The sequence below is a fragment of the Armigeres subalbatus genome, chromosome 3, assembly GCF_024139115.2.
Source record: "Armigeres subalbatus isolate Guangzhou_Male chromosome 3, GZ_Asu_2, whole genome shotgun sequence".
NCBI lineage: Eukaryota > Metazoa > Arthropoda > Insecta > Diptera > Culicidae > Armigeres > Armigeres subalbatus.
In genome coordinates this window covers 310511239-310537320 of record NC_085141.1, presented here as the reverse complement: position 1 = coordinate 310537320, position 26082 = coordinate 310511239, and the positions used below count along the sequence as shown (strand labels likewise).

General features: G+C 44.1%; 1 protein-coding gene across 3 annotated transcripts in view; it reads right to left on the bottom strand.

Annotated features, from left to right (window-relative positions):
- Window positions 1–26082, bottom strand: part of LOC134225240 (pre-mRNA-splicing regulator female-lethal(2)D) — a 56648-nt gene that overhangs the window by 6070 nt on the left and 24496 nt on the right. For all 3 annotated transcript variants that reach the window (XM_062705151.1, XM_062705152.1, XM_062705154.1), the window contains exons 3-4: window positions 11831–11955; window positions 11406–11739 (exon numbers count right to left, since the gene is read on the bottom strand). In XM_062705151.1, the coding sequence (XP_062561135.1) occupies window positions 11406–11739; window positions 11831–11955 (459 nt within the window). The remainder of the gene's footprint in view (window positions 1–11405; window positions 11740–11830; window positions 11956–26082) is intronic.

Below are 26082 nucleotides of genomic sequence, written 5' to 3'. Positions count from 1 at the left end.
TGGTGCAGACAGGTAGAGGTCCTTTTCATCAGTGATAATGATCTCTGCTATGCGGCAATACTTTTCTGAGGCGTTCCCTGATGATGATGAGTCGTAGCCACGCATAAACATAGCTAGGTACGAATTAACCAGTAGAAAATATCATCAAGACATTAATAGGGAATTGACTTTTGGATTCACTGAGTAGAAGTTTTATCAAAATCTAGGAACGTGGGACCTTAATATTTTGTTGAGCCTCACTTTAACGAGCCACAATTAAAAATATCACAAATTATAACGATGGTATGTAAACAATTTTACATTGGTTTCATTCTCGATATTTTTTTTCTAATATATAGGGAATAGGCGTGATGAAGCTGTACTTTGCCACCGAAACGTGAATCCTATAGCTGACCACGACCCATAAAATTACAGTAATGCTACGCTTGTATGTAAGGCTTTGAGACTATTAGACAACTTAAAGACTATTTCTTCACGTTTGTTTAACTCTTAAGCGGTGCTTACTTATACGCTTGAACTAGGATACCTTTAGCAACCTTTAGTGACCTTTAGCAATAGAGACAATGAACTGACATCAAAACGTAACAAAATCTACAATGAGTATAGAATTGAACTGAATAACGTAGGAAACATAAGATAACTAAGACAGGCAGAGTAATAATGACACAGTGAGAAACATACGACATAATTATGATTAGCTTAACAGTAGATCCATAGATCTACCATAAGACTTCCTAGGCCTATCAAAAATTCGAAGCTCAAGAAATGTCGGTAAAATTATTACCTGTTAAATCTTATTCGGAGGCGATTTCGAAGCTTTTGAAGACCAACAGGCCCATAGCAACAGTATTCGGTGTTGTTAAGTAGAGAATTTTTGATGATTGCTGGGCGCACGATTCTGAAATGTGGCCTGGTAAATAGACTAAATAGATTTCAAAATAAATTTTAAACGGGTCTTATTTATCAAAATCTAGTGCGTTATTATTGTTTCAAAATGCATTTCTATTCGAGTTTTCTCTCTTTGTCATCATATCTACAAAAAGACTGACTCTCGCGATAGATTATAAGCTTATTATTTTTGATGGAAACTGCAAATTTAGAAGAAAAAAATGACTGACTAGTTTTTGTTTGCGTTAACATTGTAGTAGGTATAGTAGTGATGATTGCTGATCTCGATGAAATTGTGAAAAAAAAGGTTGTTGATATGAAAATGATGATGTTGTGTGGTTATGCAAGTGTTAGTGAAAAGGTTAATACACAAGTTGGTATTGGTGGTGTAGACATAGTGACAGAAGAAGCTAGGTAAAAGATAGAGTTGATTTGGGATGGGAACATGTTCGCAGTGAGTATGAAGAATGAAATGCAATATTGAGTTGAGGTGCTAGAAGTGAGAATTATTTTATAATTATACTAGAAATAATGTAAAATATTCGGTACATGTCCAATGAAAGCTAGTAGAAGTGTCGGTTCTTATATGATATATAACAGCGCTGTTGTTTCGATTCATTATGTGTGTGTTCATGACTGTAAATAAGATATTTGTGATGGCAGGGACAATAGTAATTATGATAGCGATGGTGGTGAAAACGATAATAAGTGATGCTACCGGGATTATTTTATAGGAAACTATTTGAATCAGAGCTAAAATTAGAGTTATTTGAATCAGGCCTTAACAGTGACCATTCGAGCAACGTAGCTTAGAAACGTCTTAGAAGATCAAAAATAGAGGCTCGTAGAAGCAAATTTAATCATCGGATCAACAGGGAATAGACCTAGTGTTAAGTTGGAGTGATGAGTGATAGTTATAATGGTGAAAACGGTGATCAGTTATGTTATTGAAGTAGACTATTTAATAAAACTATTTGGATCAGGCCTAAAACAGTGACCATTTGAGCAACGTGGCTTAGGAACGTCTGTTATTGATCTAAAATAGAGGCTCATAGAAGCAAATTTAATTATCGTGGGGAATAACAGGGATGGACCCGGAGTAGAGTTTGAGTCGAGAGACTGCGAACGGGTTACATGAAAAAAAAAATAAAAAAAAGGTGTCTCCTTCAAATATAATATCTTTGAGAAAATTTAGATAAATATCATTTTTTTGGCCGTTGTTCGGAAGTTTAACATCAAATGGTTGAAGGTCAGCATGATGGTGTTACTATACACGAGATTGATAGTTTGATTGACAGAATAAGATATTTAGATTATTGCTGCAATCTACATGTGGTCGAGTCAATAGTGCGCACTTGTGGATGCTTCAGTGTGAGTACCGAGATCTCGACAACTGATCGTTACTGGCGAACATTAAATTGGCATACAGCGAGATGATAAAGAGAAAGACATCAACAACAATGTCGAAGGCATGTGCGATCGCATTAAGTTGATTTGGAAAAGTTGTTCACAATTATTAGTTGCTGAGTTGCTATACTCATCACTGTCTCTAGCTTCTACTTCTTCTTCTTCGTTGGCATTACATCCCCCACTGGGACATTGCCGCCTCGCAGCTTAGTGTTCATTAAGCACTTCCACAGTTATTAACTGCGAGGTTTCTAAGCCAAGTTACCATTTCTGCATTCGTATATCATGAGGCTAACACGATGATACTTGTATGCCCAGGGAAGTCGAGACAATTTCCAATCCGAAAATTGCCTAGGCCGGCACCGGGAATCGAACCCAGCCACCCTCAGCATGGTCTTGCTTTGTAGCCGCGCGTCTTACCGCACGGCTAAGGAGGGCCCCTTCTAGCTTCTACTGTAAGTAGAAAATTACTCAAAAAACGTTTGTTCGTAGATTTATAGTCTTGTCGCAGTGAACCAAATGAGGTCCGTATAAAGGTACTAGAGAAACAGTCCAAGGTGCAAACTAGACGTAAGGTAAATTGTGGCATAAGTTGGTCAATAAAATTAATTCAAATTGAATTTCAGCTTGAAGCTGCGCTTAGACTAAGCTAATTTGAAGGTGTTTGAATTTTCTAATATCGACTTCCCAACACTATATGTTCCTAGAGAGAGCAATATTATAACCCTAGGTACTAAACATTTAAACGATACAATCTATTTACTCCCATATCGTGGTTCTGCGATTAAAAACAAACAATGATGTTAAGCCAAGTTTATTTCGGTTTGTTTCGATGTTAAGACAAGTTTAATCGGTTTCTCAAATGCAACATAGTCAATCTTCATCTTCGTATCGCGCATACAACTCAGAAGAAAATTATTGCGTCCTATGCCAGTTGATTTTTTTTTTCTTTTTTTATGAGAGAAGAAGGGGAATGTGGGGTTTGAGTAAGTTACTTTCAGCGTGTGATTATACATTAACACCTCAGCGTGTTAATTAGTGATCAGCAAGCCATGACTCGTCCTCTTCTTGTCAGACCTTCGCGGCGTGCACACGCACCGACGGAGAGCTGATGTCACAGTATTTCGTTTCGTCCATTTGGGGGCCTTACAACTCGTAGAAAATCTTCTGAAGTATTTGCATTTTATCTTAATCCATTTCTTACAATTCCGATTCTTTTTGATATCTTCGACACATGTATTACTGAATGTTTTTCACGAAAGAATTTGAAAAACAAACTAGTTTTTTTCCTGTTCGGGTGTGCCACTGCGACCGATTTCATTCATTTTCATTCATTCATTTATTTAGTCTACATCTATACAGATAACACTGAATCAACAATTTGACGCCACAATACACGGTTCGAGGCCGCATCTCTCCATCCTAGAATACGCCCCACGCTCGCCAAGTCGTTCTGCACCTGGTCTGCCCATCTCGCTCGCTGCGCTCCACGTCGTCTCGTACCTGCCGGATCGGAAGCGAACACCATCTTTGCAGGGTTGCTGTCCGGCATTCTTGCAACATGCCCTGCCCATCGTAAATTCTTCCGGCTTTAGCTACCTTCTGGATACTGGGTTCGCCGTAGAGGTGGGCGAGCTCATGGTTCATTCTTCGCCGCCACACACCGTCTTCTTTGTACACCGCCAAAGATGGTCCTAAGCACCCGTCTCTCGAATACCCGAGTGCTTGCAAGTCCTCCTCGAGCATTGTCCATGTTTCATGTCCGTAGAGGACTACCGGTCTTATTAACGTCTTGTACATGACACATTTGGTTCGGTGGCGAATCTTTTTCGACCGCAGTTTCTTCTGGAGCCCGTAGTAGGCCCGACTTCCACAGATGATGCGCCTTCGTATTTCACGGCTAACGTTGTTGTCAGCCGTTAGCAAGGATCCGAGGTAGACGAATTCCTCGACCACCTCGAAGGTATCCCCGTCTATCGAAACACTGCTTCCCAGGCGGGCCCTGTCGCGCTCGGTTCCGCCCACAAGCATGTACTTTGTCTTTGACGCATTCACCGATTATTAGATCTATTGTAGCGTTACCCGTATCCTTAGTACCTAAGTGCATGTCGAATTACTCCAGTGCTATTGAAAAGCAATGCAGTATCGGTTTCGATACAGTTGTTGTTTTGTTTTCTCAAGACCACCATGACAAGGTCCCGCTATTTAGACCCTTCATAGAGAGCAATCCCATTGATGGCGCGCCCCTTATCAATAGGAAATCAATCCTTTCTTGAGAAAACAGAACAGTAATACTGTTTTTGGCCATGCATCGGAGCCCTAGCCACATCCTTGTCTTACTTCTAGAATATCACCAGTAAAACTCTTAAAACCCGGGATTTAGCTCTGTCTACAAGACCATTTCAAGCAAGAGAATTTGTTCAGTAATAATAACTTCCGTGTGTTCCTCTTACTACCATTGTTCACCAGTTCAAGAAGAGTTAGTACGTATTTAAACCTCTAACTCGATTTTTCCAGCAGTCAGTTCAGCCTAGGACCGGGTACCGAGGTTTTTTTTTAACTAATTGCTTGAAAAGTTGTTTCCGCTGCATACAGTTTAGCCTCAAACAAGAGGAATTCGAGTCTTTCAACTGTCTGCAAGGTAACATTAATTATGTTTTATTTCTGAGACTGCTGTTGGTAGCGGGGACTAATACGATGAATCCTTAATTACCACAACTTATTGCCTTAGCTAGAAAAATGGATTAAGCTAGGGCTCTGTTTGGTAGATTGATCCGAAGAGTTCATTCCCATACGCTTTTTATCTAATTTGCAGGCGGATAACCACCGACATGTTGACTTGAAAAATCTTATAGATTAGTGCCTGCAATAGCTATCAAATCCGATGTGTAAAATGATGCTAAACTTAAGTCGAGGACAAAATTACAGCAGCTTTTTCGATAATGTATATAATATTGAAGTTGTCTTATATAAAACACATATTTGAAGATGTCCTATGTAAGAGATAGCAGAATTTAAGCCCATGGAGTGCCAATGGGCACATCAGGATTAACGCCAGTGATATCCTGATTATGGCATACTGGCTGCATGTCTACTGGCTTTGTCTTTGGATATTGTAATACTGTGAAGCGAGGGCTGGTAGTCGGGCCATTTTATTCTCTTAGTAATGGCCAGGCTGTCATCCGTCCCGTAAAACCGTGGCGGCCCTTATAGCACGCGGTACAATTCTGCCACCAGTCTGACCAACTGCGTAGGAGTAGGCTCAGATGCACATTCCTGACTTGGGCTGATCTGGCTCCTGCTCCCTGCATGCCGCAAGGTATATATAGATAACCATGGGATCACAATAGGCGACTACTTCATCAGAATTCTACAGCAGCCGTAAGAGGGACCCAAGAGCAATGATTTTTTTTTCAAATTCAAACAAAAATACCGTTGAGGATGTTGATGACGGGTCTGGCAAAAAGGAGAATCCTTTCACCAGACGAAATGGCCTTGATAGGTCACCCCAAAGATCACCGGGGGAAGGCAACGGGGAGGCTCGTGGTGGGTCTGAGGATGTGCCGGTTGAGGTAAAAATGGACGGCCCTAATCTAACCCGGGTCATCAAATCGTTGATGGCCAGCCACGAGGAAGGCGGCGGCCAGAAAATGAAGGTGATCACGGACATAACATTACGTTGTAGATATAGTAGGGACTTCAAACAGGCCGTACTAACCCTCTGCACGGTGGTGGTAGAGGCGAAGTCGGAGTGGAGGTCCCTACTAGAGGCCAGTAAGGAGGCAGAACGGAAGATTCGCCTTCTTACTGAGGAAAAGGTGTTGGCGATAAGCCAGGCGGCGAAGGTCAGTAAGGAGGCTGAATCAAAGATTCGTCGCCTCACTGATGAGAAGCGGTTGACCGAGAGCCATACCGCAGAACTTCAAAAACGCATGGCCGTTAGCGGGGCAACTCCGAAGCTAAGTGGTTGGACTGTGTTTGTGAATCCGAAGCGACGAGCGAAAGAAGCCGCAGGCAATGCGGCAGGTGGAACGCAGCTTACATCTCCTAAGAAGGGTAGAGCCCGTGGTGCGCCTTCCAATGGAAACGGTAAGCGGAAAGACAGAGTCGAAGCGATCATTGTCAAGTCTGACGATAAAAACTTTGCCGATGTCTTGAAGGCCATGAGGAGCGACGATAAGCGTACTGGCCTAGAAGGCGACGTCAACTGCATCCGTCGAACGCGGAAAGGCGAGATAATTCTCGTCCTAAAGCGGGATGCTGCTCAGAAGAGTGCTGAGTATAAAAAGTTGACAGAGGAGGTACTGGGTGATGGGGTTCAAGTGAAAGCCCTATGCCCAGTATCGGTCATCCAACCTGGTGGACGCGCTGAGAGATCAGTGCAACGTCCAACTCCAGGAATCCGAGATTCGGTTACGTAATAGCTTTGCTGGGATGCAGGTTGCCACATTCCAAGTGCCTCTGGCTGATGTCAAGAAGGTACTAGATAAGGCTAAGCTGAAGGTGGGCTGGTCGGTATGCTCGTTGAGCATAATCCAGCCATCTCAGTCCTGATATAAATGCCTCGTATACGGTCATAAATCCTTTGACTGTCGGGGTCCCGATCGTAGTAAGCTATGCCGCAGGTGTGGAACTGAAGGCCACAAAGCTCGCACCTGTCAGGTTGCACCGAGGTGTCTGATCTGTCCCCCTGGTACAGACAACAGACACCTCACCGGTGCACAGGCCTTTCCGGCCTCTAGAAGGGTCCAGACATGCAAGTAATACAGCTAAACTTAAACCACTGCGATGCAGCGCAAACGCTGCTACAACACTCGGTTACTGAGTGTAAAGCTGATGTTGCCTTGCTGTCCGACCCATATCGCATCCCTGCTTGAAACGGCAGTTGGGTTGCAGACAAGTCCGGATCGGTGGCAATCTGGACTTGCGGGCGGTTCCCCATTGAGGAGATAATTTCATCTCCTAACGATGAGGGTTTCGTTATAGCAAAGGTAAACGGAGTTTACTTTTGTAGCTGTTACTATCCTCCTAGATGGAGTATAGGGCAGTATACTACCGTAGTGGACACTCTTGCGGTCAAACTACTGGTCTTTTTTTCTTCCTAAGCTTCCTAAGTCTGCTCAACAGACATCCAGGGTTGTCCAGGAAGTGCGGGGTTAGGGACCACCTCCAACAGCAAACGAGGGAGGCAGGACTACATCCCCGACCCGCTAAACCGTTTTCATCGCCGCCAAGCCCATAGTCCCTTCGGTACAACCAGAAAGTAATGCTTCAAAGGGGGGCCAGTGCACAACGCACCCTTGATGTTAGCTGCGTGTTCTTGCAGCACCGAACATCGTGATTCGCTTTTTTAGAAGAACACCATGGTATCGTGCCAGCGCATTGCCGGCCTTCCAGGTGGCCTTACCACGCCCTATGTCCTCGGAAGGTGGGAAGGGTCGACTTGCGCCTGCTTCCCTCTGCACGACTGGTATTAAGAATGATAATGCCACGTGCACCCCAAATTGACCTCTCTGCGACAGGGTCTATTCGTTAACACACAGAGGGACTTGTTGACGCGGTGCCTACGCCTGCCCCAGCCTTGACGAGGACCCCTTTCCGTCCTCGGGCTCGGAACCCGCCCGGTTGACCGACGTCGCGAAAGCGACGATACGGTATAGTGTAGCAAGGGTAGAAGAGAAACGAATCCATCGCAGAAAAAAAGGCAACACGAAGAGAAAATGATAGCTGAAGCGCAGGAGAACATGGATAGAAACAATATGCGGAGATTTTACGCAACTGTCAATAGCGCGCGGCATAAGATTGCGCCAGTACCTGCCATGTGCCATGACCGAGAGGGGAATTTGCTGACAGACAAGACTATGGTGGCAGCCAGGTGGAAGGAGCGCTTGTTGAAGATTTGTTGAACGGTGAAAATGAAGGGGTATTAAGGGGCAGCATGAACATAATCGGCGACGGTCAAGCTGTGGAACCACCAACGCTGGACGAGGTTAAGAAGGCTCTAAACGAGCTGAAAAACAGTAAAGCTGTTGTGAAGGACGAGATCCCGGTCGAGCTTCTCAAACACGGAAGTGAGCAGCTGCATCAATCAATCCACCACATTATCCAGAGTATATGGGAGGATGAAGAACTGCCTGCCTGCTGATTGGATGGCCTCATATGCTTAATCTATAAGAAAGGGCACAGACTAGAGTGTGTTACAGAGGAATCACCCTTCTGAACTCGGCGTACAAAATCCTGTCGCGTATCCTGTTCAACAGACTGAGGCCGCTTGAGAAGTCCTTCGTCGGCGAATACCAGGCAGGTTTCCGTGAGGGCCGATCAACGACGGATCAGATATTTAGCCTGCGGGTGATCATTGATAAATTCCGAAAGTACAACGTGCAGACTCACCATCTGTTCATTGATTTCAACGCAGCGTACGATTCAGTGAAGAGAAATCAGCTGTGGCAGATAATGTCCGAACATGGTTTTCCGGCGAAACTGATTAGACTGATACGTACAACGCTGGATGGCTCGAAATCAAGTATTCGGATTGCAGACGAAGTGTCAACCTCGTTTGTAACCTTAGACGGATTGAAGCATGGGAATGCACTTTCGAATTTATTGTTCAACATTGCACTCGCAGGCGCTATTAGGAGATCAGGCGTGCAGAGGAGCGGCACTATCATCACACGGTCGCATATGCTCCTGGGCTTTCCGCCAACATCGACCTTATTGGAATCGATCGCAAAGCAGTAGTGGCGGCTTTTGTCCCACTGAAGAGGGAGACGGCGAGGATAGGCTTAACCATCAACTCTACCAAGACAAAGTATATGGTGGCAGGTAGAGATAGGAGAAGACCTAGTGGTTTTGGGGCAGAGGTAGTGCTTGATAGGGATGTATTTGAAGTTGTTGAAGAATTTGTTTACCTTGGAACGCTTGTGACATGTGACAATGACGTTTCCCGTGAAGTGAAAAGACGTATTTCTGCCGCGAAAAGGGCCTTCTACGGATTACGTAACCAGCTTAGGTACTGCAACATGAAGACGGAAACGAAATTTGCTCTATACAAAACTCTGATTCTACCAGTGGCCCTTTATGGACATGAAGCATGGACGTTAAAAGAGGCCGACCGGAGAGCTTTCGGGATTTTCGAGCGAAAAGTGCTGCGTACAAAATTCTGAAAGAAACTGAAACAAAATTCTGAAATAGTTCGAACACGTTGGCTGCAAGTGGTGAAATCGGACCTGGGGACCCTGAACGTTCGGGGAAACTGGAGGAACATCGCCCAAGACCGACGATTATGGAGCTCTGCAATACACCAGGCATAGGTGTATCGACGTTGTAGCCAACCAGGTATCCAGGTAGGTTAAGTACACAGAGGGCACAGACTGGAGTGCGCCAATTACCGAGGAATAACCCTCCTTAATTCGGCATACAGAATTATGTCCCGTATCCTTTTCAATAAATTGAGACCGCTTGAAGAGTCCTTCGTCGGCGAATACCAGACAAGTTTTCGTGAGGGCCAATCAACGACGGATGTTTACCCTGAGACAAATAATCCTCCATAAATTTTGGAAGTACAAAACACAGAGACATCATCTGTTTATCGATTTCAAGGCGGGCGGCGTACGTATTATGGCAAATTAAGCTAGTACATGATTTTCTAGCAAAACTGATACGGTTGATTCGTGTAAGGTTGGGCGAATCGAAAACAATTGTAAGGGCTGCGAATGAAATATCGACATCATTTGTTACATTAGATGGATTTAAGCAGGGTGATGCACTCTTGAAGCCGTAGGCTTCGTGAAAGACTGCATACACGATGGCTGTTTGCGGTAGAAGAGGATCTGAGGGCGCTCAACGTTCAGGGCGACTTGAAGTGATTGGCTCAGGATTGAGTCCAGTGGAGAAGGATACTTCATTCGGCGTAGGTTCATCGATGAAGAGCTGTAGCCCATCAAGTATCAAGTAAGTAACAATCGGCCGTTGCGTTTAAAAGTTATGAAGAAAATGATGCATCGAAGCATATACAGTCGCCTCTGCGCATCTCGATATTGAAGAGATTGAGAATAGAAGGAAAATTGAAATGGGTACTAGATCCAAAAAAGCTCGTTGCTATGAAAAACAACAACAAAACAAATGTCGTTTCCTGTTGTTGATGTGTTTGTCATTGCCCAAAGATGGTCTAGTAGCCTAAAAATTTGAACATATCGACATTTCTCGGGTAGTTATTCAAAAGGACGTATGTGATTTTGTAAACAAAGATTGAAACGTCGATTTGTCCAATCCGACTCCCACGCAAACCATCACCACAGACAGATAGGGGAAGCCTTCGGCTACCTGTTGGTGGTATTGGTTTTCGTGGGAGTGCCATCAGTTTAGACATATCGACGTTTGAATCTTTGTTTACAAAATCACATACGTCCTTTTGAATAACTACCCGAGAAATGTCGATATGTTCAAAATTTTAGGCTTTAATTTAAATGGGAGGTATCGACAATTTTCACTTCATTCGAAACGCCTCACCTCATACGAGACGCAGAATAACCACAAATATGATCCGAATCGCACTTCCAAATTTATTACATTTTTTTTAACGCAACAATGTAAAGGTCTGAAACTTCTTGACTTATTTCGAAGAAAACTACACAGAAAAAATAAAGAACTTAAAAAAAGTTTAAAGAATGCAATCTTTAACTCATTAGCCCATTTTCATCATTGCATTGTTATGGCCTTTGAAAATCATGAAATTTGATACCCATACTGATATTATCTGAAGAAAGTAAAAATATGGCTACTTAACTCAGAACCGGTTTCACAGATTTCATGAAAACGGCCATATCTCAGGTTTTTGTAAATCGATCCATGAGATCAATATATAAATCAATTCAGAAAAAGCTATAGTTTCTGTAAAACATATGAATTTCATATAAATGAAATTCCATAAACTGCGGCCAAAAAAAAATGCATTTTTGATATGCCCTCAAATAATCCGGAATGTCTCATAATATCAGCATTTTACTAATACATTTGCTAACCAAATGGTTTTCTCGGGTCAAAGATACGTAAAACTCTAACAGCACACTACCAACCCGCCTAAAAATCCACCCCTCGGTTCAACTTACCCAGTTGTGATTTCTTCACTTCCTCGTTGTAGCTCTTCTGGAGGGCCAGTTCGCCCTCCAACTTGGCCAGCCGCCCGTTCGAGGTCATCTTGCCGAGCTCTTCGTTCTCCTGGTACAGCAGCCGGCACTTGGCCATCAGCCGTTTGCCCGTGTTGGAATCCGGCGTGAACTTCCACGCCGACAGCTCATTCTGTGTCTCCTCCAGTTTGGCCTTGGTCTGCTGGAGTTCATTTTTGAGCTTCTGAAAGAGTATGTTGACGGCGGGGTCGAGCAGGGCGGATCGAAGCGCAGCTTGAGCCGGGGCCTGGGCAGTCTTAAGTTCGGCAATTTGACTCTGTGAAAGGTTGGCGAGAAAAGGCGAAGGTGACGTACATTTTTGCGGAGAAATGACGAAACGTGAGTAACACAACGTTACTCAAACTTACGGCAAAGTCCTGCATTTCTTGCTCCTTGACGGCGAGCCGTCGAGCGAGGATCCGTTCTCGGCGTTGAGATTCGGCATACTGTTGTTTGAGTTTGCTCTCTGAATCTTTGAGTGATTGAACTTCTTCTGTAAAGGGGCAGGAGAAGGCAAATTTCTTCATTAGCATTTTTTTTTTTAATTTTTAACGAACAGAACAACTACCGAATTTAAAGAAACAAATATCAAGGGGATGGCTGATTGGAAGTCGATGGGTAAATTATTGAATAAATTGTGGTGCAAACATTATAAAGCAGCATGATGAGCTTGTTGCTTGTATGACTAACCGGGGGCTCGGTGTTATATTTGTAAGTCCTATAAAGTAATATGGGGTCTCCAGTTAGCCTTGTGAGAAAAGTCCGGTCTAGGATGTTTTCGGGTGGGCATAGTGTATCCATTGTACTTGCCACACAAACTACATATACTCATGCAAGAGCGGGCTGAGGGATCAAACCCCACCGAAGGAAGTGGTTACCCTCTAATACATTTTTCGATCCCGTTACGATCTTTGCTTGGACCCGTGCCTTCATTTACGTTGGACCCGCTCGCGGAAGTAAAATCTCGACGAGCGCTGTTAATCCTGTAAGGACACCGTTCTGAAAAAAAAACTCTAAGAAGGTCAAGTATCCAGCAATGAGTATTAACAAAAACATGTGGAAGGGGGAATCTCTGAATTCTTTATTTTCTTCAAAGAAATAAGGTTTCAAGACCGTCCTGCCAAAACGCGAAAAAAATAGAAGGAAGCTGGAGACTTCAGATATTCCTTCTCACCAGGGTTTGCAGAAATCGCTCCCAATAGATAACGAACAACGATAAAAGAGAGGCAAAACTGTTCCGAATCATAACAAGCCATGATAACAACTTTATCAAACTTGTATACAAGTGTGAAAAAAAACAGAATCGGATAGGAAGCCCCCACAGAAAAATTATGATTCTCGCTTTGTTTTCGCTCATTTCGTGTTGGTTACTGCACAGCTGTGTAGAACAAGTTGAAATGCATCATCAGAGCTAGTGCTCCCCGCATTTGGAGCTTTCTAAAATAATTTTATCATGGGGTATAGCCTCCCGAATCAGTTCTCTATCATGACAGCTTGCGAAAAAATTCTCTCGCGGTATGCTACATATCGTATATGTATACAGTGAATGATAAGTGAGAGACTTGTTCACTCTCTTTAGAATTCAATCCCTGCTTCTCACTGTAACATTGAGGATAATTTTTCTCTTATCGAACTGAGCAATCAGTTCGAATTGATTCATGGCGAAATTGAACAAATCGAATCTTCCTCTAGCCCAGGGGATTCTATACTTCAACAAAAGTGAGCTAAATAATATGAAAAGTTTGTTAAAGGTCTGTATTGTGTCCCATGTCCGTGTTACATGGGAACATATCCGCAGGCCCGGGGTAAATTTCCAAAACCCCACTCAGTGCCGTAAGGGGCCGTACACATATTACGTAGGCACTTATGGGGGGAGGGGGGGGGTCGGTCAATATCTTACGCTCCATATAAATAAAAATTCATTTGTATGAAAAAAATCTTACATGGGGGCAGTGGCGTCGCGTAACTTTTTACCTGTGCACTGACCCAAAAAGTGAAAATTTTGATATTTTGACAGCCCAAATGGGAAAGGAAATAATCAGAGTCGTTTATACTAATCAAATTCTACTAAATTAATGATTTTGTGTGTGTTACTTCTACGTGAAGTTAAACGATTTACAATGATATGGAAATGCTAATATCATCTTCCAAACTTGGACGTACATGTTCATGATAGCATTAGAGGCGAAAGTATAGAATTGATAGTTCCGTTAGGATACGGCAGGCATGAAGAATGTTTTTATAGAAGTCGATTTGAAAGCGAGCGGAGGGCAATATATATAAGGTCGTGCGATATGTGCCATCACAAATATTGCTCTCCGCTCGCTTTCAAATCGACTTCTATAAAAACATTCTTCATGCCTGCAGTATCCTAACGGAACTATCAATTCTATACTTTCGCCTCTAATGCTATCATGAACATGTACGTCCAAGTTTGGAAGATGATATTAGCATTCCAATCAAATTCTAGTTATTCTAGTCATTTTCGCACACCAATTCCTTAAATTTAAACTCAGTGCACAGGTAGATTGAGGTTAGGGAAACGCCACTGCATGGGGGGAGGGGGGGGGTCGAAAAACCCAGAAAATTTGCTTACGTAATAAGTGTACGACCCCTAAGACCCAAAAGTGGGGTTATGGAACCAAACATTACCACAAACCACACGGATGCTAAATGCATGATTTGTAGTGGAACCTTTCACGCTAAGGACGCATGCCCAGTAATTCCAATAAACTCAAGTGCGCTAATTGTGGCAGCAATCAGAAATCCAATTTCTGGGAATGCCTTTCACAAAGCAAAGCAAATAACAAAACTGGAGCTGTTTAGGTTGGTATAAAGTTCACACAAAAAAACACTAATTGGAATGCCCGCTCTTTAGAGAGTAAGGAAGATGAGTTATTGAGCATATTGTCATTGTAACTGAAACATATTTAAAACTGGACTCTCCATCAAAGGAGATCCAAATTATTTTATCTACAGAAATGATCGTCTTGACAGCGCCTGTGATGGGGTCGCCATTGTTATTAATAGACGTATCAAACATAAATTATTTACATCAATTGAAACCAAAATTTTTGAAACCTTGAGAGTTTCTGATGATTAAAATTTTGGACAATTCTCTCTTATTGCTGCCTACTTGACTTTTCTTGGGGCCCTCATTAGTCGTGCGGTAAGACGCACGGCTACAAAGCAAGACCATGCTGAGGGTGACTGGGTTCGATTCCCGGTGCCGGTCTAGGCAATTTTCAGATTATAAATTGTGTCGACTTCCCTGGGAATAAAAGTATCATCGTGTTAGCCTCATGATATACGAATACAAAAATGGTAACCTGGCTTAGAAACCTCGTAGTTAATAACTGTGGAAGTGCTTAATGAACACTAAGCTGCGATGCGGCTCTGTCCCAGTGTGGGTATGTAATGCCAATAAGAAGAAGACTTGCCTTTTCAATACAATGGGTCGTATGAATAAAAAGTAGCAAAACTCAACGCTTGTAGTATCAAAAATAAAGTCCACAGAGAAAACTACATGTTTGATATGAATTTAAAAACCCCGATTAATCCACCTAGCGGTGATGGTGCCTTTATAAAAATGGTACAAGGATTTAAAAGACTATTATTCTTCCATTTATTTCCACTATTTACTTTTTATGTATCGTATTTCGTTTCCTACTTGGAAACTTCTTCAGTGTTTGTTATTTTAGTCGATAACAAACACTGAAGAAGTTTCCAAGTAGGAAACGAAATACGTATCTGTTTGTTGATACATAAAAAGTGAATAGTGGAAGTAAATGGAAGAATAATAGTCTTTTAAACCTTGTAGCATTTCCCCTAAGACGCTCTAAAATAATTAATCATAATTAAAATGGTATTTTGGCCATTACTCTTGAGCCCATAGTCCGATTGTTGTTGCGAGTAAATCGGTTAAGGATAAGTGCCTGAAAAATGAGTGACATTTTTTTGCTCAATTTTTCAATAAAAAGGTGGTATTTTGGCCATAATCTCCGAGCCCATAGTCCGATCTGACCTTGTTGCGAGTAAATCGGTTAAGGATAAGTACCTTAAAAATAAGTGACATTTTTTTTGGGCGGGTGCGCACACACACACACACACATACACACACATAGGGGCAGCAGGGACCTTGTCCAAGGGCTTGACGACCCCTCCCCATGGCCACTGCCACTGCCACTGACCGGGACCATCGTCCCTAACCCCTAATCTTAAGGCGTCAAGCGACCCGTGCCGAGGGGTTCATGGCCAGGGGGGTGAAATAATAAGCTAGGCCTATAACGGAGCCTGTGGGGTACCTGGGCACCCTCCACAGTAATTGTCCCTTACCGCGTCATGCTGGGCTCTGGCGTGGTGGCCCTCTTTTCCCGAGCAACTCGTGGGACCAAAATGGAAAACCAAGTCAATTCTTCAATTAGTGGTAGTAGTGTAGGCGACAACCCCTTCGCAAGAGGTGGGTTGTTCAGGTCTCCGCCTAGGAGGCCAGTGGCAATAGTCGGCAGCTCAGTGCCAGCGCCAGCGTGGATCACTTAACCTTCATCTCGGCTAAAAAAACGCCGGTAGGGATTATTGACGGCCCATGGCTTGTGGAGGCGATGAACCGCAAATGCGATGGGCTTTCGGCCTTCGAGGTGGCGACGGAAAAGCTGGACGCCATCATCGACTTTGCGTCATCGAAGCATAATATCAGTAAGGACCTCAAGAGGAGCTTGCAGAAACATCGAAAGTCGATGCTGGACGCCAAGCTGGAGAAGGCGGTCGGGACGGCCAAGTGTAAACCCGTGAAATCCGTGGAGATGAGGGCTACCCAGACTGAGACCCAAGGATTCGCGGACTCGGGCAAGGTCGAATCGACCGAAGGCGTGCCAGCGAAGACGGTGGTACCAAAGTCTACCCAGACTGAGGCTCAAGTATTTGCGGGTACGTCGGGTGTGACTGCTCCAACGGAGCAGACACAAAAACGGGGGAGACAGTCTCCAGGGGATGAGCTCCCTGGGGGCCGCTCCAAAACGCGGAGGGTTACTACCCCGAACAAGGGTAGTGAGGCTGGGAAGCTGAACCCCGGCCAGGTACCTCCAAAACCGGGGGAGGAAGTACCTAGAAAGGTCCGTCCACCCAGGAAAGACGGTGGTAAGGGGTTACGGCAGGCTGAGAGCTCTCAGCCGCACCAGACCAGGGAAATAGAGGGGGATGACGCCTCCTGGACCCCGGTCAAGAACAAGAGGAAACCGAAGACGTCAAGGGCCGAAAAAAAGGCCCAGGCGAATGCGGGTAGCAAGAACTCTAGGGTAGGCGCCAATCGCTCCAGGGGCGATGCTCTAGTCATCACAGCGGACGAGGCTAAGTACTCGGACGTCTTGAAGGAGATGAGGAGTGACGTCAAGCTCGGTGAACTCGGCGCCGACGTACGTCGAATAAGACGTACCCGGATGGGCGAGATGATCCTCGAGCTGAAGCGGGGCGTCTCGCAAAAGGGCGCCGCCTACAAGAAGTTGGCGGAAGAGGTCCGCCAACTTCTTGTAGACGGTCGGGTGAGGGCTTTCACGACGGAGGTGAATCTAAGGCTGATGACATACTGGGAGCGAAGAGAAGCGAAGCGAAGAGGTTGGAGATAAGCAAAGCGAAGTGAAGCGGCGATCAAAGCGAGCTATGACATACTGAAAGCGTTTTTCAGAGTGTTGATCTCGCAACAAATACAAATGCAAAAACATGGATTTTGTCAGCTGGAGAATATTTTGCTTCTCCATCAAGCACATTTAGCACAAAGAAGAAGAGTGTTGGAGAGATTTGTAGAATGTCGCAATTGAAAACCCATTTAATGATGTGAGCGATAGATTATCACCACATACAAAAAGACGTAGGGCGTAGCTATGGTTATACTTTTTGGGTCATGTTTTATTCCTTTATTACGTTTGCTCTTATGAAAGATCCATTAATTACGTAACGGGAAATTTTCAACCCCCCTCCCCCCTACGTCACACTTTTCATATGAAACATCTGAAATTGTATATGGATCGTCACACTTCTCCCTCACCCCTCCCCGTTCAAGCGTTACGTAATTTATGGATGATCCTCTTACGACATTTCTTTACACTGAAGTTGATTTGTACTCGGGAGATACGTACCACATAAAAACAACTTCCACAAAAATTGTTTTGTCTCGGCTCTCAACTTTTTTGAAAAACGGCGTGAACAAACGCAAATCCCAAAAATCCGCAGAAAAAAGGGATACCATTTCCCACCAATGGCCGGCAAAAAATTGGGAAAACAATTTCCTTATCTATCGGATTGTTCCCGAAGTTTTAATATGCGGACATAAGCAAAAATTGGGCAAACCCGATTTTCGTTGAAGTTGTTTTTTCCGCGGTTATCTAGATTTACGCAGTTTAACGGGCATTTCAAGATACACGGTACGTATCTCCCGCTTAAAAACCGACTTTAGTGTAAAATCAAATATCAAAGCGCTTGAAAACAACAATTTCTTTCGGTTCAAACGCGCATTACAGATGCGTGAAAAATCTATCATTTTAAACTAATCCTAAATACGAGAACGATATTAAAATAACAAGTGTTACATCCGTTTGTCTGTGGTAACAGAAAAATATGTGCTTTTTGTTTCAAAGTGTTTCTAAATTTATTGACTGCTCCAGAATATTCCCAATTTGAGTACCGCTACTATGAAATACATCAGATTTGTTCCGTACATTAGCTAAAGCCATACATATGTTAATGTTTTCATTAACAAAATTAACAAAATAAACAATGTTGCTTGCCTCTCCCGCAATACTTTTCACCCATGGCCATTTTACAAAGAGCAAACGAGGGTAAACTCAAATCAACAAACATACAGAAGTGATCCTTTGCGATCTCGCGCGGCAAAGCACTCTACGAACTGCTTCACCTCTTTGGCTACCGCTTCTCGCCTCTTCTCATCGCTTCCACTATGCCAGGTATAAGCGATTTCCATACATCGCTCATTGAGGTAGCTTGCACGCGGACGCTTCGCTTCTCTCTCAACTCTTCTAATCGCTCCTCTTCTCTCTCAGTATGGCATCAGCCTAAGGGTTAACACGTCACGTACGTCCCCAACCCCCATTTTACGACAAAACTCAAAATTCAAAACCATAGCTCAGCCAATTTCTAACGGATTTTCAAGCAATCTTCTGGAATCGATCACAAAATTCCTATAGTTTTAGGAACCGAGGTTAATTTTCGTGCAATGACCATGGTTTCGGATATATTCCGGGGAGTACTGGGGTTACCTCCCTCCCGGAAACAATGGTCACTTGCAGATCGGCTTCGAAACCATCTTGTGACATGTCAAACTTCATGATTTTGCAAAACAAGTACACTGGAGTACATTTCGGTGATTTTCGATCGAACTGACCACTCTTCGGGAACTTCCAGGGCCTGGTGCCCTTGGGAAAGTGGCCAATTTTCGTTCAATCTTGGAACCCATCTTGCGACATGTCAAACTTCATGATTTTGCAAAACAAGTACACTGGAGTTTATATCGGCGATTTTCGATCGAATTGGCCACCCTCCGGATACTTCCAGGGCCTGGTGCCCTTGGGAAAGTGGCCAATTTTTGTTCAATCTTGGAACCCATCTTGCGACATGTCAAACTCCATGACTTTGCAAAACAGGTACACTGGAGTACATTTCGGTGATTTTCGATCGAACTGACCACTCTTCGGGAACTTCCAGGGCCTGGTGCCCTTGGGAAAGTGGCCAATTTTCGTTCAATCTTGGAACCCATCTTGCGACATGTCAAACTCCATGACTTTGCAAAACAGGTACACTGGAGTACATTTCGGCGATTTTCGATCGAATTGGCCACCCTCCGGGCTCTTCCAGGGCCTGGTTCCCTTGGGGAAGTGGCCAATTTTCGTTCAATCTTGGAACCCATCTTGCGACATGTCAAACTCCATGATTTTGCAAAACAAGTACACTGGAGTACATTTCGGCGATTTTCGATCGAATTGGCCACCCTCCGGATACTTCCAGGGCCTGGTGCCCTTGGGGAAGTGGTCAATTTTCGTTCAATCCTGGAATCCAGCTTGCAACATGTCAAACTTTACGATTTTGCTAACCAAGTGCACTGGAGTAAATTTCGGCGATTTTAGATCGAACTGACCACTCTCCGGGAACTTCCAGGGCTTGGTTCCCTTGGGGAAGTGGCCAATTTTCGTTCAATCTTAGAACCCATCTTGCGACATGTCAAACTTCATGATTTTGCAAAACAAGTACACTGGAGTACATTTCGGCGATTTTCGATCGAATTGGCCACCCTTGGTTCCTCCAGGAATTCCTCCGGAAGTTCCTCCAGGAATTTCTCCGGAAGTTCCTCCAGGATTTCCTCCGGAAGTTCCTCCAGTAATTCTCCCGGAAGTTCCTCCAGGAATTCTTCCGGAAGTTCCTCCAAGAATTCCTCCAGGAATTCCTCCGGAAGTTCCTCCAGGAATTCCTCCGGAAGTTCCTCCAAGAATTCCTCCGGAAGTTCCTCTGAAAGCTCCTCCAGAAATTCCTCCAGGAATTCCTCCATAAGTTCCTCCAGGAATTCCTCCGGAAGTTCCTCCAGGAATTTCTCCGGAAGTTCCTCCAGGTATTCCTCTGGGAGTTCCTTCAGGAATTCCTTCGGAAGTTCCTCCAGGAATTCCTCTGAAAGTTCCTCAAGGATTTCCTCCAGAAGTTCCTCCAGGGATTCCTCCGGAAGTTCCTCCAGGAATTCCTTCGAAAGTTCCTCCAGGAATTCCTCCGAAAGTTCCTCCAGGAATAACGAACGAAAATTGGCCACTTCCCCAAGGGAACAAGGCCCTGGAAGTATCCGGAGGGGGGCCAATTCGATCGAAAATCGCCGAAATGAACTCCAGTGTACTTGTTTTGCAAAATCATGAAGTTTGACATGTCGCAAGATGGATTCCAAGATTGAACGAAAATTGGCCACTTCCCCAAGGGAACTAGGCCCTAGAAGTACCCGGAGGGTGGCCAATTAGATCGAAAATCGCCGAAATGTACTCCAGTGTGATTGTTTTGCCAAATTATGGAGTTTGACATGTCGCAAGATGGGTTCCAAGATTGAACGAAAATTGGCCACATCCTCAAGGGAACCAGGCCCTGGAAGAGCCCGGAGGGTGGCCAATTCGATCGAAAATCGCCGAAATGTACTCCAGTGTACTTGTTTTGCAAAATCATGAAGTTTGACATGTCGCAAGATGGGTTCTAAGATTGAACGAAAAGTGACCACTTCCCCAAGGGAACTAGGCCCGGCGGGTGGCCAATTCGATCGAAAATCGCTGAAATGTACTCCAGCTTGTTTTGCAAAATCATGAAGTTTGACATGTCGCAAGATAGATTCCAAGATTGAACGAAAATTGGCCACTTCCTAGGCCCTGGAAGTACCCGGAGGGTGGCCAATTCGATCGAAAATCGCCGAAATGTACTCCAGTGTACTTGTTTTGCAAAATCATGAAGTTTGACATGTCACAAAATGGTATCGAAGCCGATCTGCAAGTGACCATTGTTTCCGGGAGGGAGGTAGCCCCAGTACTCCCCGGAATATATCCGAAGCCATGGTCATTGCACGAAAAAATTGAGCTCGGTTCCTAAAACTATAGGAATTTTGTGATCGATTCCAGAAGATTGCTTGAAAATCCGTTGGAAATTGGCTGAGCTATGTGGTTTTGAATTTTGAGTTTTGTCGTAAAATAGGGGTTAGGGACGTACGTGTTAAAGACCTGGACGAGATCACCGGCGACAGTGTGAAGTGGAGACGCCCACCGCAGCCGTTCGGCTACGGAAAGGTCCGGCAGGGACGCAGGTAGCATTGGTTCGGCTATCTGCAGCGGACGCATCCAAGGTAGTCAAGTTAGGGAGCGTCAAGGTGGGATGGTCGGAATGCCCTGTGGGCATATACGAGCAACCCGAAATTTACTTCAAGTGCCTGGAACCGGGGCACAAGCAACGGGACTGCAAAGGCCCTGACAGAAGCAATCTCTGCCGACGCTGCGGATTGGAGGGACATAAGGCACAATGCTGCACGAACCCTCCCAATTGTTTGATTTGTTCCAGCAAAGCTGTGAACAGCAAGCACCCCATGGGGGGTTCGATGTGCCCGGCGTTTAAGCGTGCTGCAAAATCACAGTGCAGGTAACGCAGCTGGCTTGCTCGGTCTCGCCCGAGTGTTTGGTGTGCGCAGGTTTAGAGGAAACGGCGGAACACGTGTTGTTCGTGTGCTCACGTTTTCGCGCAACGCGTGACCACATGATTGCAACATGTGGTCTGGACACTACCCCGGACAACCTAGTTCGGAGGATGTGTAAAGATGAAGTTGTCTGGAACGCCGTTTTATCGGCTATCGCCCAAATCGTCTCGGAGCTACACAGAAGGTGGCGCGTGACTCAAGGATGGCTAGTTCAGGCGCAAATAAGAGGTGGTCCAAGGGATCGGAGTCGGCTTCATGGGTCATACCGGTGGTCATGCTCTGTGGTCGAGCTCGATCCTTTTATCGAACAAGTGGCCGCGCGAAGAACAACATGGTATCGTCGCTTTCGCGGCGTCGGTCAACCGGGCGGGTTCCGAGCCCGAGGACGGAAAGGGGTCCTCGTCAAGGCTGGGGCAGGCGTAGGCACCGCGTCGGCAAGTCCCTCTGTGTGCTGGCGAATAGGCCCTATCGCAAAAAGGTCAATTTGGGGTGCACGCGGCATCATCATTCTTGATACCAGTCGTGCAGAGGGAAGCAGGCGCGAAGTCGACCCTTCCCACCTTCCGAGGACATAGGGCGTGGTAAGGCCACCTGGAAAGCCGGCAACGCGCTGGCACGATACCATGGTGTTCTTCTAAAAAAGCGAGTTACGATGTTCGGTGCTGCAAGGACACGCAGCTAACCTCGAGGGTGCGTTGTGCACTGGCCCCCCTTTGAAGCATTACTTTCTGGTTGTACCGAAGGGACTATGGGCTTGGCGGCAATGGAAACGATTTAGCGGGTCGGGGATGTAGTCCTGCCTCCCTCGTTTGCTATTGGAGGTGATCCCTAACCCCGCACTTCCTGGACAACCCAGGATGTCTGTTGAGCAGATTCCCCCTCCATTGCTTAGGAAGAAAAAAAACACACACACACACACATACATACGCACATACAGACATCACCTCGATTCGTCGAACTGAGTCGATCGGTATATAACACTATGGGTCTCCGGGCCTTCTATCAAAAGTTGTTTTTTGGAGTACAGTGTTCACCCGATTTTGTTACTCCCCGAATTTATCTACCCCCGATTTGTCTACCCCCGATTTGTTGGCGATATGTTTTGCACCACGATTTAGTCAATATCTTTTTATTGGAACGGAAAGACGAATAAAATCATATTATGAGATTTAAACATAAAATCATTAGCCAATTAGAAAGAACTTTCCAAGCGCGGATGAGTATAGCAGGGCAGATAGATTGTCGTATACTTGATGATGGAGGGAGAATATTTCCGGAATAATCGACGATTAGCGTGTACATGAATTTGAAAACGATTACTTGGATTATCGATGTAGAAGGATTTATTCTTTTCCTTCTGAGAAAATTTGTCTTGATTTCAAAAGTGTTTGGAAAGTCATGCACACCTTAGTCGCTAAATATCCCGACTTTGACAGAGGATGCATTATGAGGCGTGTTGTTCGATTCACAAAAGAGGGGGATGCAATGCAATACAATCGATTCGTATCAGTAGATCTGAAATTAAATGCAACAATTTATAGAAATCTTTCACAGGGCAGTGCCATCAATATGGACTGCAAAAAGTTTACGGTCCTTGTTTTTTTTTTGTATTATGAATCTAGTGGATATAAATCATACCAGAGTCGTACACATCACACCCTCGACGGACACGGGTGTGAACTCGTGTGGAGATCGCACGAGCTGTTAGAGAACTGATGAAGAGTGCAGGATGCCAACTTTCTTCTCGAGTAAAACTCAACCAAAACCAACGAACGAACACACAGTATGATGCACGTGGACGGTTACAATCCGGCTTGCGTCACTGCCCGGATCCGGTTACAGTCGAGCAGGGAATCCTCCACGTTATCAGCATGAAGGTTATCCACAGCCAGACGGAAAAGGGAGAGATGATCCTTCGGCAGGATCTTCTTCCTGGCGCTGATCTGCACAAAACATTTCTTTTTTTAGAAACCTGGTTTTCACACTGTAGACACTGTTTGAAACTCTAATTCGCGCGTTTGGACGGAGCACTGATTCATATTTTTTTTTCCCCAATCACAAAATGCAATTATTTAAATGAGCTATGTTGCTGAAACGAAACAATCACGTTTTGCACTGTTGGTTAGGTGTTGTGCATATTAATTGGTCGTTGATTGCTAAACAATTGCTTTTCGGCGTACTCTTTCTTGCAATTTTTAGCACACATTCACTATCCCTCCATCATTCGGAGTTGGACTCCGTAATGCCTCCCCTTGGCATCATCACACAACATATTTTTGAAACAGACCACGGAATGGAAACCCCATTTTCTTATTCTTTTTTTTTGTGCTATGATTTCACAGTTCATTGGCTTTTCGATTTCACTGTAATTTTCGTTATTGATTTTTTCGTGATTATTTTTCTTCTTCCTTCCCCTGCTCCTCCAGAGCCACACAGTTCTTTATTCACCATTAATTTTCTTCATGCTACCCCACGCGTCTTCCATTAGAAGAAGTCGACGACTCCCAGTACGATCACAGACACGACAAAACCGACGAGTATGACGCTGGTTAAATCGATCCAGAACGTGCTTTTCTTCACTATTATTCATACGATGCCTCTGAACTGCAAATAAGTGCAATTCCACTGGTGGATACAAGCTCAAGCACTGGCTTTTCTACAATTTAACCCCGCTTCCACCTTCACCCGTTGCAAACAATCGAACGCGACAGTCGCCGACGAGCTTTGTTGATAACCGTTCATACACAGCACTCCCGACTTGAAGTTTATTTTCCCTTGTGCCATCTTTGTCGGGTTTTGTTTGATTGCTTGCGCAAATATTATTGATTTTGTTTTCACTTTGACAATTACTGATAAGCCCACACTTGATTTGCCGTTCTATCGGCAAATGAAAAATCGAAGCCAAAAAAGGTCGTTTCCTTTGCACTCAAATATACGTCAGTCCAAATGGGGTTTTTATTTGTTGCACTATTCGATGCTCGATGTTGTGTACTGATGATGATGGTTTTAGAGTTGCGTTGCGGAGACACCTAACGCTTTTTTTTATTCCTTGATGTGTTTTTACTCTTTCCCAAATACACTTAACTTACCCGAAAGATTATACGTCATGTGATTGTTTGTTCTATTTATAACAGTATTTTTTATTAATTGTTCCCATCATACATCGTTCGTGCAATCATCGTTGAAAATGTGTTGTTTATACTGCTGGTGATATATGAATTAAATGTATTCTGTACCCTAAAGAAAAGTGAAAAAAACAACAAGCAATGTGCATCATTTGATCTGGCTTTATATAAACAAATTATTTCCACTGAACCTAATGGCTAACATTTGTTCACATGTGCTATCAACTGAGTTTGTGATTGATTAACTACTTGTTGCCAATGTTGGATGTGCATTCTTGCCTGATCAAAAGATCGAGAGTCATAGGTTGGAAAGATAGACCCCAAGGGGAAAATAATTTTTGGAGTCACCAGAGAGTGAACGTAAACATAAAAAAATGGGTAAAAAGATTTAACTGTAAAAATATAAATAAAAACTTATTAGGTAAAAACAATTCTTACTTTTACTGAAACGCGGAGTTCAAAATCATTTTAATAAAAGGTGCAGTTTTCAGTCAGTCTTTGATCTTAAAAAATATATTAATCGATATGTTACCACCCTCAGTTTTTTTTTCAAAAACTTCCAAAACAAATAGGAGGAAAGACGGCTTTGGCAGGTTTTGTTCTATTATTGGCAGGGGGGTTTCTGTCGACCAAATTTTATGAAATTTGGCCACAATATTCTTTGATATGCAAAGAATGTTTAGGCCAAATTTGAGCCTAGTTAGTCATGAAAACCCCCCCTGCCAATAATAGAACAAAACCTGCCAAAGCCGTCATTCCCCCTACGTAAAGAAAAGCTTCCAAAAATGATTAAATTTGCAGATAAACACTTCTCCATTCGACGATTGCACGTGATGTTGTTACGATTCGTATCTCTGTCATACAATTGCATAATGTGCTGATATACAAACCAATATCGTCCACCAAGGCGGCGCCAACCGTACGTACGCCGCCGTCGCAAACTAGAGTTCAAACTGTGTCCACAAATGTAGCAGGCACCCCGCCGGCTTCAAACCTCACCACTTTCGGCTCTCACACTACATGTTCGCTGTTTGTCTGGGTGATAAGCTTTCTCAATTATCGTGAGACTTTCCGCACTCCACCACTTCGGTTCCCGCGGAGATTACGAACGTTTCGTTTTGATCAAAACAATTTAACCGACACCGTTTACGAGTACAAGAAAAGGCAAACACCCGTATGGAACGAAACCGCGAACCGAAAGACGCGTTTAAATGTTCTCAATATTTTACTAAGAATTTAATTAGTGTGATTGAAGTGCGCAAATGCGATTCTGTTCGTGGCTTGG